This window comes from Hylobates moloch, unplaced genomic scaffold, assembly GCF_009828535.3.
Source record: "Hylobates moloch isolate HMO894 unplaced genomic scaffold, HMol_V3 SCAFFOLD_15, whole genome shotgun sequence".
Lineage (NCBI taxonomy): Eukaryota > Metazoa > Chordata > Mammalia > Primates > Hylobatidae > Hylobates > Hylobates moloch.
Window position 1 is genome coordinate 33058099 of NW_026652290.1, and position 14353 is coordinate 33072451.

Below are 14353 nucleotides of genomic sequence, written 5' to 3' on the forward strand. Positions count from 1 at the left end.
CCAGTGTTCTGGGGCTGACAGAGATTTGAATTCTCCCTGGCATGGAGTTCTTGAGGTCCCACCCAGTTAGGGTTCTCCTAACTGGGCCCTCCAGCCACCCCTACCTGTGTACTCATGCTGACAGAGATTTGAATTCTCCCTGGCATGGAGGTCTCCAGTTCCTGCCCAGTGAAGGTCCTTTCAACTCGGGTCCCCAGCCACCACTCCGCCCCCTCCCCCGGTGTCCTCAGCTGCCAGAGATTTGAATTATCCCTGGCATGGAGGTCTCAAGGTCCTGCCTGGTGAGGGATCACCCCACTGGGACCTCCAGTCACTCCTGCTGGTGTTCTCGGGCCCAAAGATACTTGAATTCTTGGGATGAGATGATCAAAGATGAGGTGCCATCTTTGCTGTTTGTGCAACTTAGTCACTCCAGCCTGAGGGCTTTGTAGAATCCATACCTACCAGGGGCAGAAGGGATCTCCCAGCACAACACAGCTACTCTATAAAATCTTGGTCAGGCAGATTCTTTTAGCAGGTTCCTGACCCATTCCTTCTTAATTGGCAGGACCTTGACAACTCTGTCCGAGGGAGAATGTAAATCTCTGTCAGCTCTAGAACTAAGGGGTGGAAGCCCCACTTGGGAGGTCTCACCCAATGAGGAATGGATTGGGGATCTACTTAAACAATCTTGCCATCATTTGGTACAGTAGTTGTGCTGTTCTGGGGATCCCCTCCACCCTAGTCACTTTGGACTTTCCAAAGCCCACAGACTGGAATAGCTGAGTCACCCAAACAGCAAAGATGGCGGCCCCCTTCTCCCCCAGGGAACTCATGCTAGGGAGAATTCAAATCTCCGTCAGCCTGAGAGCACCCGCAGGAGTAGCTGCAGGCCCCAGTTGGGAGGTCCTGCCCAGTGAGGAGGAATGGATTGGGGACCCACTTAAAGAGGCAGTCTGGCCACATTTTGGTAGAGCAGCTGTGCTGTGTGGGGGATCCCTTCTGCCCACAGTTGGTTTGGGTTCTCAAAAGCCCAACATGCTGGAATGGCTAAGTTACCCAAACAACAAAGATGGTGGCCTGCCCTGTCCCCTAGGAACTCAGTCTCAGGTAGGTAAAACACTGTTGCTGGTGGCTGGCTGGAGTTGTTTCCTTGATTATGGGAGTAATGCGAGTACCTGGTTGTTTCAGTTGAAGGTGCTGTATTGACTTGCCCCTTTCATTCCTCTCCATGAGAGCCATGCACCCTAGCTGCTTCTAGTCAGTCGTCTTGGCCACACACACCCATAATCATATTTTTTAAGTAAATCATTCTTTAAAACTCTAACAAAATATGTAAACATTTAAAAAGTGTGGAGCTTTAGAAATGCCTAATTACATCTTAAGTTTGAGACACGTAGCAGTTATGTACATTGTCAATTCCATATTTTGTATCTTATAAGGAAAGGACTTAGATCTTATTCAGTCTTTGTGTGTCTAAAATATTTTCGCCTGTAAAATGAGTATAATGAAGTACTTTATAGAGTTGTAAATGTTATATGTAAAAATATAGCATGAGGGGGCAGTGGGCTGGCCAAGGTGGCTGAGTTGAAGCAGCTAGTGTGTTTGGCTCTCATGGAGAGGAACACAAGGGGAGAGTCAATACTGCACCTTCAACTGAAACATCCAGGTACTCACATTGGGACTAACCAAGGAAACAACTTGACCCAGGGAGAATGAAGAAAAGAAAGGCAAAATGACAGCCCACCTGGGAGTACCACAGAGCCAGGGGAACCTCCCTCACCCAAGGAAGCAGTGAGTGAATGTGTGACCCTGGAAACCCATGCTTTTTCCATGGATCTTTGCAATCCTTGGGTCGGGAGATCTTCTCATGAAGCCACTTTACCAGGGCCTACAGTCTGATGGAGCTACGTGGAATCTTGGCACAGCAGCCACTCAGGGACACATGGAGACCTGGGAGCCTTAGGTACCTGGGCTTTCCTGCAAAAGTAGCTGCAACTCTGGCAAAGTGGGAGGTTAGACCCTCATACATATTCCTAGGGAAGAGGCTGAATTCAGGAAGCTGAGCAGCAACAGCCTGCAGGCCCCACTTCCACAGCACCTCACAGGATAAGAGCCACTGGCTTGGAATTCCGGCCAGCCACCAGCAGCACTGTTGAGCCTCCCTGAGACGAAGCTCCTGAGAGAAGGGGCAGGCCACCATCTTTGCTGTTTGGGCAACTTAGCTGCTCCAGCCTTTGGGATTAGGAAAGTTTCAGTGGACCAGGGGCAGGGGGATCCACCAGCACAGCACAGTGCTACTCTACCAAAATATGGCCAGACTGCTGCTGTAAGAAAGTCCCCAATCCCATTCCTCCTCACTGGGCAGGACCTCCCAACCAGGGCCTCTAGCTGCCCACTCTGGTATTCTCGGGCTGACAGAGATTTGAATTCTCCCTGAGATGGAATGCCCCGAGGGGGCAGTGGGCCGCCATATTTGATGTTTTGGCAACTTAGCCATTCCAGCCTTTGGGCTTTAAAGAGTCCCAGCTAACTTAGAGCGGATATAGCCCCCTAGCACAGCACAGCTGCCGTACAAAAGCATAGCCAGACTACTACTTTAAGCAGGTCCCTGATTCATTCCTCCTCACTGTTTGGGACTTCCCAACTGGGGCCTCCAACCACCCCTGCTGGTGTTCTCCTGCTGACAGAGATTTCAATTTTTTCTGAGCTGGAGCTCCCTGATGGAGGGGCAGGCCACCATCTTTGCTGTTTTTGCAACTTAGCCACTTCAACCTTCAGTCTTTGGAGTGTGCAAGGAGACCAGGGGCTGATGTGGACCCTCAGCATAGCACAGCTGCTCTATAAAAATGTGGCCAGACTGCTTTTTAAGCACTTTCCCAATGTCATTCCTCCTCAGTGGGCAAAACCTCCCAACTGCAGTCTCCAGCCACCTCCTACAGGTGTGTTTGGGCCAGCAACAAGTTCATTCATACCTCCCTAGGGCAAAGCTTCCAAAGGGAGCGGTAGGCTGCCATCTTTGCTCTTTCACAGTCTTCACTGATGATAACTCCAGGTACTGGAAAATCTGAGGCTACTAGAGACTGGAGTGGGCCCTGGGCACACTGCAGCAGCCCTATGGAAAAGTGGCCAGACTGTTACCTGGGTTCCCATTCCTATATCTTCTCACTAGGCAAGTCTTGCAGGCTGGACCTCTACCTAACCCCCCTACCAGAGCTGTCGAGCCAGTAGCAACTCAGCCACTCCCTGGACAGAGCCTCCAGGGGCAACTGAAAGCCTCTCTACCACTGCTTCTGCAGTGGAACTGTCCATGCTACCCTCAGACTGATGAAGGAGCTAACACCCGTATCTACATCTTTAACAAGCTTTAATTGACCCAAGCCCCTCTCCCATGGGTTCTACACACTCCCCACTGCTCATAACAGACAGGGAACCCCTGGATTGGCCCCCACAGCACAAATTCTCCATCCTGGGCTGATTGCAATGAACAGTTGCTGACCTGTATCTCTCCAGGGGTGGAACCCTGAGGAGACAAACGAAAGACCCTTGGCTACAACCACTACTAATGTCCCTTCCTCTTCTGCCTCAAAGGGAAGAAATATAAACACTGAGATTGCTCCAGAGCTGCAGTGGGCAGCCTAGGAGTGCCAAGCTGTGATCTACAGCCAGCACTCAAGGGGGAGAGAAGCACATTTTCAGATCATTGAGAGGGAACATGGCTGCAACTATGAGGAAATATAGGGGAGCCACATGACCAAGCAAGAGTCTACCAACTGACCAGTAAGCCGAAGTGCCACCTACTGGATCATATCCCAAAGCTTCAGCACCAAAAATGCCTTCCTAATATACTCCCCTCTGAAACCAGAAATGAGAAGTCAGCTTCAAATAAAGACCCTGCATAAAGCCTCTCATTCACAATTGTTACAAAGATAATAAAATACCTAGGAATCCAGCTAATGAGGGGTGTGAAGAACCTCTTCAAGGAGAACTATAAGCCACTGCTCAAGGAAATAAGAGAGGACACAAACAAAGGAGAAGGCCAGGGCATTGACCATGCTCACCACGAAAGGCATGGTGCCTGGTGGCTCTGCTGAGAGCATGCTCTCTGTATGCCAGTGGCCTCTGTAGGCAGAGGGAGGAGGGTTTGCCCTGGCACCAAGATCATTAAATGCACCATCACAGCCATGACAGGGTGAATTGTGTCATCTCATGGGAAGCATACCTCAGTTCCCCTCACTCTTCTGAGGACAGATACTGGGTCCGTCCCTGGACCTGGGTTGCTCAGGAGTGGGACTGGGACAGGCTCTGGAACCTAGCCCAGCCCTGCATTCATCCCCCAGACCGCTCGGCCAGCCACTACCCCATGTACCAGAAGCAGCATCTGTTCAACAGCAACCTCCACTGGGACTCCAGGGCCTTCCGCAGACTCAGCCACCTGGTGCGAGAGATGCACCTCAACTTCTCAAGCTAACACAGCTGAGTTCCTGGAGTTTGGGAGGTGGGAGGGGAAGGGGTGAGGTTCCTCCATGTGACTCACAGCCTCTCCTTCGATGGGCCAATAGGAGAACACAGGAGACTGCAGACCATGCAGGTGGCCAGGCCAGAGCCCAGGGGCAGGAGAGGCCTCCTGTTTATGGGGCAGAGGGGAGCTTGGCAGGCAGGGCCTCCTGGTGCCCAGCAGGGGTCATGGCAGCTTCCCTGGACCACGTTGTTCCATATGCGGGGAGACATTGAGACTTGGCTTGGTATGAGTGGCCCACTGCAGGTGAACCTTCACATTCTGACTCCTGATCTCTGCTCCTCAGGTTTGCCCACCAGTTCCTAGATCCAGGCACATACATGTTTCAAGACAATGGGCAGCCAGAGAGCCTGGCCATGGTGCTGGTGAAGGAGGAGGGGGTGGCCTGTAGTCCTGGCCTGTCCCCTGTGCAGCCCTCATCATATCAGCTGGGCAGGCAAAGCGTCCTCAGGCACAGGCTGCCAAACCTGGGTCCGGACTGGGCAGTGGTCACAGGTACTGATTGACAGGACATAGCAGCCAGGACTGGAGCAGGTAGGGAGGAGTGCCATGCCACAGGGCCCTGAGCGTGTGTCAGCCCTGTCTGAGTTCCTGGGCCCCTAGTGTGTGTCAGCTCTGTCCGAGGATCTGGGCGTAGCCACCAAACTCCAGATATGATGACAGTGACAGTGGCATGGTGCAGCTTGTCCTTGACCTGGGACTTCATTTGCAGGCAAAAATTTTCTCCATTTGGGGCCTCCTTTCTCACCTCCCCTTCCCCATTTCTCATGCTCCATTGGTCCTGGAAGCTGCCCAAGTGGACAAGGTCCCTGAGTGGAGTCACAGGATCACAGACATCCTAGACTAGCCCCCAGTGTGGGTTTCCCATCTTCTTTCCTTCTTTTCTCCAGAGGTCAGCAATCCGCACTGAGCTCCTTAGTCTGGGGCCTGCCCAATGGGCAGAGAGGACAAAGCCCTCTGATGGCTAAGAATCAGAGCCCTGGGCATAGGGCAGCAGCTCTTTCTTTCACACACACACACACACACACACACACACACACACACACACATGCACGCATACATGCATGCATGCACACATACACTCAGAGCACAGGCCTCGTGTGGGGCTGTCCCAGGAGGGTCCTCACACAGAAGGGCACAGGGTAGTGGGGAGGGCCTCCCAGGGAGAGACTAATGGCCCAGAGGTAGGAAGGGAGCTGTGAAGAGTTCAAATGCAAGGGCAGCAGGGCAGAGGCTAGGGCCACTGAGGCAAATGCAAAACAGTGGTTCTCACATTGCCAGGCAGCCTGGAGGGGCTTGGAGAGGCCACCATGTAGCCCCATTCCCCTCTCCTGCCCACCTTCCAGGGGTGCTGCTCCTGTTGGCTTGGCAACTGTGCTGTTGATGGTCCTGGGCCTCCTGCTGAGTCCCTCCCTGCCCCACGCCTGCCCCATGCAGGCTTGGAAGCCTTGGTGGAGAAGCCTGGGACAGCCTCAGGTGCCTGCTGAGTATGTGATCCTCAGGGACAGGTGAATCCCCCCTGCCCCCCACACACCAGGCCCAGCCCTGGCCCAGCCCGGGGACTGCTGTGGCGGGTCTGGCCACTCCCCAGGAGCCTGGGCACTGGCCAAGCTCCCCCTGTCCCTGTGGACTTGGGACAGATGCCCTTTAGAGTTAACCTGTGATGTGGGCTCCACGTGGGGTTCGGCACTGCCGCTCATGTCTGGGCACTGAGGCTGGTTCTTCCTTTCAGCCTCCCGTTCTATGAAGACTTGGCCCTTGGGGATCTGGGGAAGGAGCTGACTCCAAGAAAGCCATGAGCCGGGGCACAGGTACCATGCTAGTGTGCAGCCAACCCCTCCTCAACAATACTTGTTATTTTCCTTTTACTAGATAGTAGGTATCCTACTGGGGGCGTATACATTGGTATCTTTTTGTAGTTTTGATTTGCATTCTTCCCTAATGATTAGTCATATTGAGCATCTTTTTATGTGCTTATTGGCCATTTGTATATCTTCTTTTGAGAAATATCTATTGGAGTTCTTTGTCCAGTTTTGAATTAAGTTGTTTGGTTTTTGTGGTTGTTGTTGTTGACTTTTAAGAGCTCTCTATTTATCACATACATGAGTTGACAATATTTTCTGTGGTTCTGTGGGTTGCCTTTTTACTCTGTTTATAGTGGTTTTTGATGCACGAAATGTTTTTTAAGTCATGAAATTCAGTTTGCATATTTTTTCTTTTATTGCCTGTGCCTTTGGTATTGAATTCGAAAATTCGTTGCCAAATCCAATATTGTGATGTTTTTGTCCTGTGTTTTCTTCTAAGAATGTTATTGTTTTAGGTCATACATTTAGGTCTTTGATCCATTTTAGTTAATTTTTGTGTGTGGTGTTAGCAAAGAGTCCAACTTCATTCTTTTGCATGTGGATATCTAGTTCTCTCAGCACAATTTATTGAAAAGACTGTCCTTCTTCCCCCTGAAGGGTCTTGGGTTCCTTGTCAAAAGTGATTTGACTGTATCTGGAATGGGTTATTTCTGGCCTCTCAATCCTTTTACTAGTTACAGGTCTGTTCAGATTTTCTATTTCTTCATGATTTAGTCATGGCGGGTTTCGTGTTTCCAGGAACTTGCCCATTTCATCTAGGTTGTCTTAATTTGTTGGCATACAATTGTTCATAGTACTCTTACAGTCCTTTTTTATTTTTGTAGACTTGTCCACATTTTCACTTCTGATTTTAGTAATTTGAATCTCCTTCTTTTTTTCTTAGTTCATCTAGCTAAAAATATGTCAATTTTGTTCATCTCTCCCAAGAAACAACGTTTGATTTTCTCTATTTTTTTGTATTCTTTTTGTGTTTATCTCTGCTCTAATCTTTGTTATTTCCTTCCTTCTGCTAGCTTTGAGTTAAGTTTGTTCCTCTTTTTCTAGTTGCTTAAGTTGTAAAGTTAGGTTGTTCATAGAGAGATTTTTTTGTTTTTTGATACAAATATTTATAGGTACACATTTTACCCCTTGGGTTGGTAGGTGGTGCTTTTTTATGTTCATTCATCTCTAATTATTTTCTAATTTCCCCTATGATTGCTTCTTTGATCCGTTGGTTGTTTAAAAATGTGTTGTTTAATTTCCAAAAGTGCTTGGATTTTTTAGTTTTTCTTCAATTACTAATTTCTAGCTTCATCCCACTGTGGTTAAAGAAGATACTTTTTATGATATCCATCTTTTTAAATCTATTGAGACTTAATTTGTGGCCTAACATATACTCTATCCTGGAAAACATCCCATAAGCACTTTAGAAAAATATGCATGCTGTTTTTGTTGGGTAATGTTTTCTATATGTCTGTTAGATCTAGTTGGTTTATTGTGTGTTTAAGTCCCCTGTTTCCCTACTTATATGCTGTCTGGTTGTTCTGTTATTAAGAAGTGGGTATATATACACCATGGAATACCATGCAGCCATAAAAAAGAATGAATTCATGTCCTTTGCAGGGACATGGATGAACCTGGAAGCCATCATTCTCAGCAAACTAACACAGGCACAGAAAACCAAACACTGCATGTTTTCACTCAAAAGTGGGAGTTGAACAATGAGAACACATGGACACAGGGAGGGGAACATCACACACCAGGGCCTGTTACAGGGTTGAGGGGCAAGGAGAGGAAGAGCATCAGGACAAATACCTAATGCCTGCGGGGCTTAAAACCTAGATGATGAGTTGATAGGTGAAGCAAACCACCGTGGCACATGTATACCTATGTAACAAGCCTGCACATTCTACACATGTATCCCAGAAATTAAAGTAAAATTAAATACATAAATAAATAAGTGGATATTGCAGTCTCCAACCATTATTGTAAAACTATCTCTCCCTTCAATTCTGACAGTTTTTACTTTGCGTATTTTAGTGGCCTGTCATTCAGTGTGTCATGCATATCATGACATATCAAGCATATCCTTGCTGCATTGAACCTTTTATTAGTATTAATATATAGTGTACTTCTTTGTCGCTTGTAAACTTTTTTTATTTAAAGTTTATTTTGTGTGATACTAATATAACTATCCCTGCTCTCTTTTGGTTACTCTTTTCATGGAATATCTTTGTCTGTTCACTTTCAATCTAGTTGTGTCTTTGAATGTAAAGTGAGACTTTGTAGATAGCAAATCTACAAAGCTGATCATGTGTTTTTATGATCATGTCTTGGCCCATGTGTTTTTTATCCATTCTGCCAATCTCTGTTTTTTTATTGGAGACTTCAATCCATTTACATTTAAGGTAGTTATGATAAGAAGGGACTTGCTTTTGTCATTTTGCTATGTGTGAGAACAGGTAGACAGTGAGGTGAACTCAGGTGGAGGGGAAAGCAGGGGAAGGCAGTCAGACAAGGCCTAGGAGGACCCAGCAAGCAGCCTCCCCAACAAGGCTGAAGACAGGGAGACTCACTCTCAGCAAAGCGTGAGGCAGTGCTGCCACCCAGCTCTGGTGTCACGCCCATCCTGCCACCTCCTATACCTGGAGGCCTCTTTCTTCCTCTGCCTCCATCAAGCCTCCTCCCACCTTCACCCCCCGGTGCTGACTCCCTCCCCAGAACTGGCCCCTCCTGCAAGTGGGCCTCCCACCTCCTCCATCTGCCCATTCTGCCTTCAAAGCCCTGCAGGAAAGAGGAAAGCTGCTGAGCCCACCTCTTGGCCCAAGGTCTCCTCATCCTGAAGTCTCAATCCAAGGCCTCTTCCTGCAGGGTAGCCGCTCCTGTCCTAGACCCTGGAGGACTTCAGCGTCCGCACACTCTATGATAAGCTCGAGGACCAGAAGCTGCATGTTGCGTCCCAGCTGAGCAAGCACAGGAGTGATGCCCTGGCCTTCTACAGGGCCACTGCCCAGCAGCTCCAGGGACTCCACGTCAGCCCCCATCCCCAGACTGCCACCCGGGGAACAGCCACCCACCCCTTCTGGGTACTGCTGAGCCAAGAAGGATGCCCACAGATAAGAGGGTGACCCTGGTTTTTCCAGGACTTTCTGCAGGCCTCAGCAGGACTGAGCTGCAAGCTCTGGGCAGGGGTGGAGACCCTGAGACAGATCCCAAAGCCACTGCCAGGGCAGACACTGGGCAAAGCCAGGAACCATGGGACGGCCACACTGCAGCTTCTCAAAGAGAGTGCCAGCAGCCTCCTCCAGGTGAGGGCCGGGGCCTGGGTTGGCAGGACAGCAGGGGAAAACTCCTAGCATGAATTAGGAAGTGATTTGCATGCCTGGGGAGTGAATTGCCCAGTGATCAAGATAATGGGGGCACAGCAACGTTGTCTTGCCAGCATTGAGAGGGGGTGGAGACGCTCCCGCTGGAAGAAGAGCACATATGGCTGTCGGGTAGACGGTGACAGGGAGCTGGCCTCACCCCTCCTGCAGGGAATAGGGGATTCTGGGACTCCCTACTGGGTCCCTCCACAGCCCCTGAGGAGCTGTTTTATACACACAGGACAGGCATTGCCTCATTGAACCCATTCAGTTGTCACAGGAAACCTATGAATGAACTTATCACCATCTCCATTTTATAGTCGAGGAACTGAAGCTTATAGAAGCTGACAGAACCAACCACAATCCTGCCAGACGCCCAGTCTCAGCTACACCCCCTCCTCTCCAGCCGGAAGGGAATAAAGGGGCTTAACGACCAAGGTCAGCGGCTGCTCTGCCCAGCCTGCCATGGAGCTCCTGGCCCTTCTGGGGAGGCAGGCTGGGTAGGCTGGGCTAGGGTCCCACCCCACTTGTCCTTCATGAAGGTCACGCTCCAGAAAGGGGTGGGTCTCTTGAAAATGTGTCACTTTTGTGACACATGGTCACTTTTTTGTGACCATATCCTTGGATAAGGGGCCCTCCAAGACCCTGTGGGCCCAGTTGGTGGGGAGTTGAGAAGCAGGTCAGACAGATGCCAGAAACCCTGCTGTCCTCACCCCACGCTGCAAAGCATGGGTTGAGCCTTCCTTGATCTTCGCTCTAGGCCAGTTCCCTTCTCAAACTTCTCGTTAGTACACTGGTGAGCTAGGACACCTGGCCAAGTGACTGTGAGAAGGGAGGGACCAAGAATACCACCTTCTTCTGAACCCTGTCTGAGACTAAGCTAAAAACTCTATGTCCCAGGCTGGTCACGGTGGCTCACACCTGTAATCCCAACACTTTGGGAGGCCAAGGCTGGCGGATCACCTGAGGTCAGGAGTTAGAGATCAGTCTGGCCAACATGGTGAAACCCCGTCTCTACTAAAAATACAAAAATTAGCCAGGTGTGATAATGCATGCCTGTAATCCCAGCTACTCTGGAGGCTGAGGTGGGAGGATCGCTTTAACCCGGGAGGGGGAGGCAGAGGTTGCAGTGAGCCAAGATCATGCCACTGCACACCAGCCTGGGTGACAGATACTGTCTCAAAAAACAAACAACAACAACAAAAAAAACCAAAACAAAAACAAAAAAGCCTCTATGTCCCAAAGATTCTCCTTTGCTTCCTGATTGGAAGCTGGTTGCAAGGCTGCACGAAGCCTTGCATTCCTCCCAAGCTATCACTAACTGCAAGGCAGGTTAAGTTTTTTTCTTAGAAAGCGACTTTTTTTAAAAGAGAAAGAAAGGATAGGATGAAACTCTTATCAAATTAATAAGAATAAAGCAATTAATCAACACTTTGGTGAAATTATCCTATAACTCAGAAAAACTACTCTGAGTGGCTATTTCAAAAATCTCTCTGTGGGTCCCCTGAAGACTGTGCCTGGCATGGCTGCCATCAGGTGTGGGTGGCTGGGGGTGCCTGGGGTGCAAGAAAGTGTGGCCCACAGAAGGAAGGGTCAGAATAGCAGGAAGGCGCAGAGGAGATGTGTAAATGAAAGATGGGTGGGTTTGTAAACCTTTCTGAGTTAAAAAAAGAAAAGTAAGAAACAGGATAACATGTAGGAAGGGAAGAAAGATGTATAAAAACCAAAGCATTCATATGCAAAGCACCACCATGTGTCCTGCAGGGTTCTATCCACATGTGTTCAGCACAGGACGGTGAGTGTCCCAGTGCAAGAGGGAGATGGAAATGGGCTCTGGAAATAGAGGGAAAAATAGAAGGTGAGAGGCACACACACAACCACACAAAAGGCTTCAAAAGCAGGGGAGTGATGTGAACGTTGGGTTGGGGAGGTCTGTGGCTGGGTGAGATGAACATATTGAGGTTGTCCTGTTCTCCTGTGTCCTCATTCCCCAGGCTGCAGTCCCAGCGCCACTGCCCTGGGCTTTCAGCTGGAGCTTGACCAAGCCATCGCAGCCCTGGCATCGGCACTTTCTCAGGCACAAGGATGGTCAGCCAGAGCCAGCAGAAAGGTGAAAGGCTGCCAGGGGGCACTGGAGCACACTTGTGTGTGCAGAACCACTGCCCAGTCCCCCGACCCCATGGAGGCTCATCGGCACACACACATGCACGTATGCAACCACACATGCATGCAGACACACACATATGTACAAATCACACACATGCAGGCACATTCAGGTGTGCACATCCACACTCACACACACATGCATGCACACATACACATACACCACACACCACTCACTCATGCACTGGGGCCTCATACCCCTGGGGGGCTGGGGCTCTGCACTCTGGTCAGAAACCCAGGGCACTTTGCCTGTACTGGGAGATCAACCTGGGTTTCTGCTCTTTATCTCCTCCAAGATGTGTGTCCGAGATTATCTCCCCAGTCCACTGCTTGGTCTTCTGACCCACCATACAGAGCTCAGGCGGGCAGTGGGATTCATTAGTCTTGCCCTCAGAGCAGCATTTGGAAGGGAAGGCAGGCACAGCGGGCCTCTGTTCAGGAACCCCTGCCTGAGCCTGTCAGGGCCACACGCAGGCCACGTGCTAGTGTCCTACAGTGAACAGAGCAGAATAACACCAAGGTGGCATGTATCTCTGAGGGGCCAAGACCACAGCCCACATGAGGTCTTAACTCCCACCAGGCGGTTGCCTGTGGCCCCAGGAGCACCTGATAGTCAGGAACTAGGTCACAGGAATCCCAAGCTCAGATCAGGTCGTGTGCCTTCATTGCTTTAGCAATGCTGCCCTCATCTGTCCATCACTGTTCTTTTCTGGGCCCAAAACCTAGAAGGGAAATTACAGGACTGGCTGTCTGTTCTTCCAAGGCCTCTGGTCAGCTTGGTGAACAGCCTCTCTCCAGCTGCCAGCAGGATATGCTCCTGACGGCCCAGCCTGCACCCTCCAATGAGGAGCACCAAAGCACAAGGTGGGGGTAGGAACCAGACAAACTGCCACAGCAGCAGATGTGTCCCTAGGGGCGACCTCAGCTCCCTGGCAGTGACAATCTTATACCCAAAACCTGATTTAACACCTTAATCCATTCAAATCCAGCTACAAGATTCCAGGGGTCCCTGCTTCCACAGTCCCCCATTGTCATGCCCACCTGGTTAGCCATAGGGTCCAGTGACTTGAGTAACTCATTAGAACACATGTCATTTAGAGAAATTATTCCCACCCATGGGAACAAGGCCACATTCAGGCTGTTGGACTCCAGACTTCACATCCCATCTCACCTTCTTCTAATTTTCTTCATCTATATGCCATCTCTTCTAGGGTGTAACCAAGGGATCTCTTTGTCCTTCCTCTAAGTTTACCCAGAGGCTAAGATGGATTTGTTTGCTTATGTTGATTGAGTTCTATGAATGTTTAGAGGCATGGTCTCTTTTTCCTTCATCCCCTTTTAATGACAGTAAGTGGTAACAATTATTGACTGCTTGTATTTATTAAATACAAGGTACTAAGATAAGCACTTTATCCGCTATCTAATTCAGTCCTCACAACAACTCTGTCAAGTAAGTACTATCACTAAGTTCATTTAAAGATGAAGAAACTGAGGGTGAAGTTGCTGAGATTTCAGCTCAGAGGGTCAGACTCTCACAGTCCAGCCTGTACTGCTCACCTGCTCAGGCCTCCCCTCCAACCCTCCACTAAAGCCGTGGTCAGTCCTCCCTCCCAGAAACACCCCTGTTGTTAGTTTTTTGTTTGTTTGTTTTGTTTAAGAGGCTCAGAAAGTGTACACAAGTAACTAAAGTGTCCCGTAGGCAGGGAGAGAGGAGTCTGGATTCTCCTAGAACCTCGGGCCTGGGGGCCCTGGAGGTAAGGAGAGTTAAGAATCTGGGTCTCCAGATTCTAGACCGCACTCTGCCCTGAATGTTGTGGATCCTGAGTAAACACTTTCTCCAGCCAGTTCCATGAGCTACCATCTGAGGATAATTTCATTCAACAAACAATGATGGCCATCCGATGTGGGTCATTGTGCAGGGTTTGAAGATGAGCGAGTCGGGTGGAATAGGCCTGAGGGTGCCAACAATGATAAGAAAAGGCAAGAAATGCTGAATCCAAGTGACCAGGTTCCAGAGATTTAAAGTTCATAAGGATCAGCGAAGGGTTTGTGAAGTGGGGATCATTTGAGATGGGCTTTACAATAAGGGTGGGTTCTTAACTGGCAGAGGTACAGGGAAGGATGTTTCTTGACAAAGATGCTAGGAGAGAAAGCCCAGGTGTGGCTCATGGACTAAGCAGTTCCAGAGGCACCAAGGCTCCCTGGGATGGCCCAGCCCTCTCAATTCAAGGCATGGAAACAGATGAGAATTGACTTGCCTAAGCGGACTCTGAAGAGTATAGCAATGCACAGAACAGGGTTCCAGCGTGAAACAGCTGGCACGTTCTAGACTGGAAACTTGGGAGTGTAATAAGGGACTGTGTACAAAAGTATGGCAGGTATGTGTGACCACACCGGGCAGTGTCTCCCCTCCCAGACCTGAAAGCAGTACAGTGTGGGGAGGCCCTGACGCCGTGGCCTTTGGCCCCATCAAGGACACAGCT

The 14353-nt window shown here is 49.6% G+C and overlaps 1 protein-coding gene across 1 annotated transcript in view; it reads left to right on the plus strand.

Moving 5' to 3' along the window:
- Positions 1-5695: 5695 nt before the first annotated feature.
- LOC131381273 (uncharacterized) overlaps positions 5696-14353 on the plus strand; it is a 17535-nt gene continuing 8877 nt past the window's right edge. Inside the window, exons 1-7 of the mRNA XM_058428094.1 lie at positions 5696-5985; positions 6231-6309; positions 9214-9650; positions 11702-11817; positions 12634-12734; positions 12860-12914; positions 13529-13624. Coding sequence (XP_058284077.1) covers positions 9449-9650; positions 11702-11817; positions 12634-12734; positions 12860-12914; positions 13529-13624 — 570 coding nt within the window. The 5' untranslated portion in view covers positions 5696-5985; positions 6231-6309; positions 9214-9448. The remainder of the gene's footprint in view (positions 5986-6230; positions 6310-9213; positions 9651-11701; positions 11818-12633; positions 12735-12859; positions 12915-13528; positions 13625-14353) is intronic.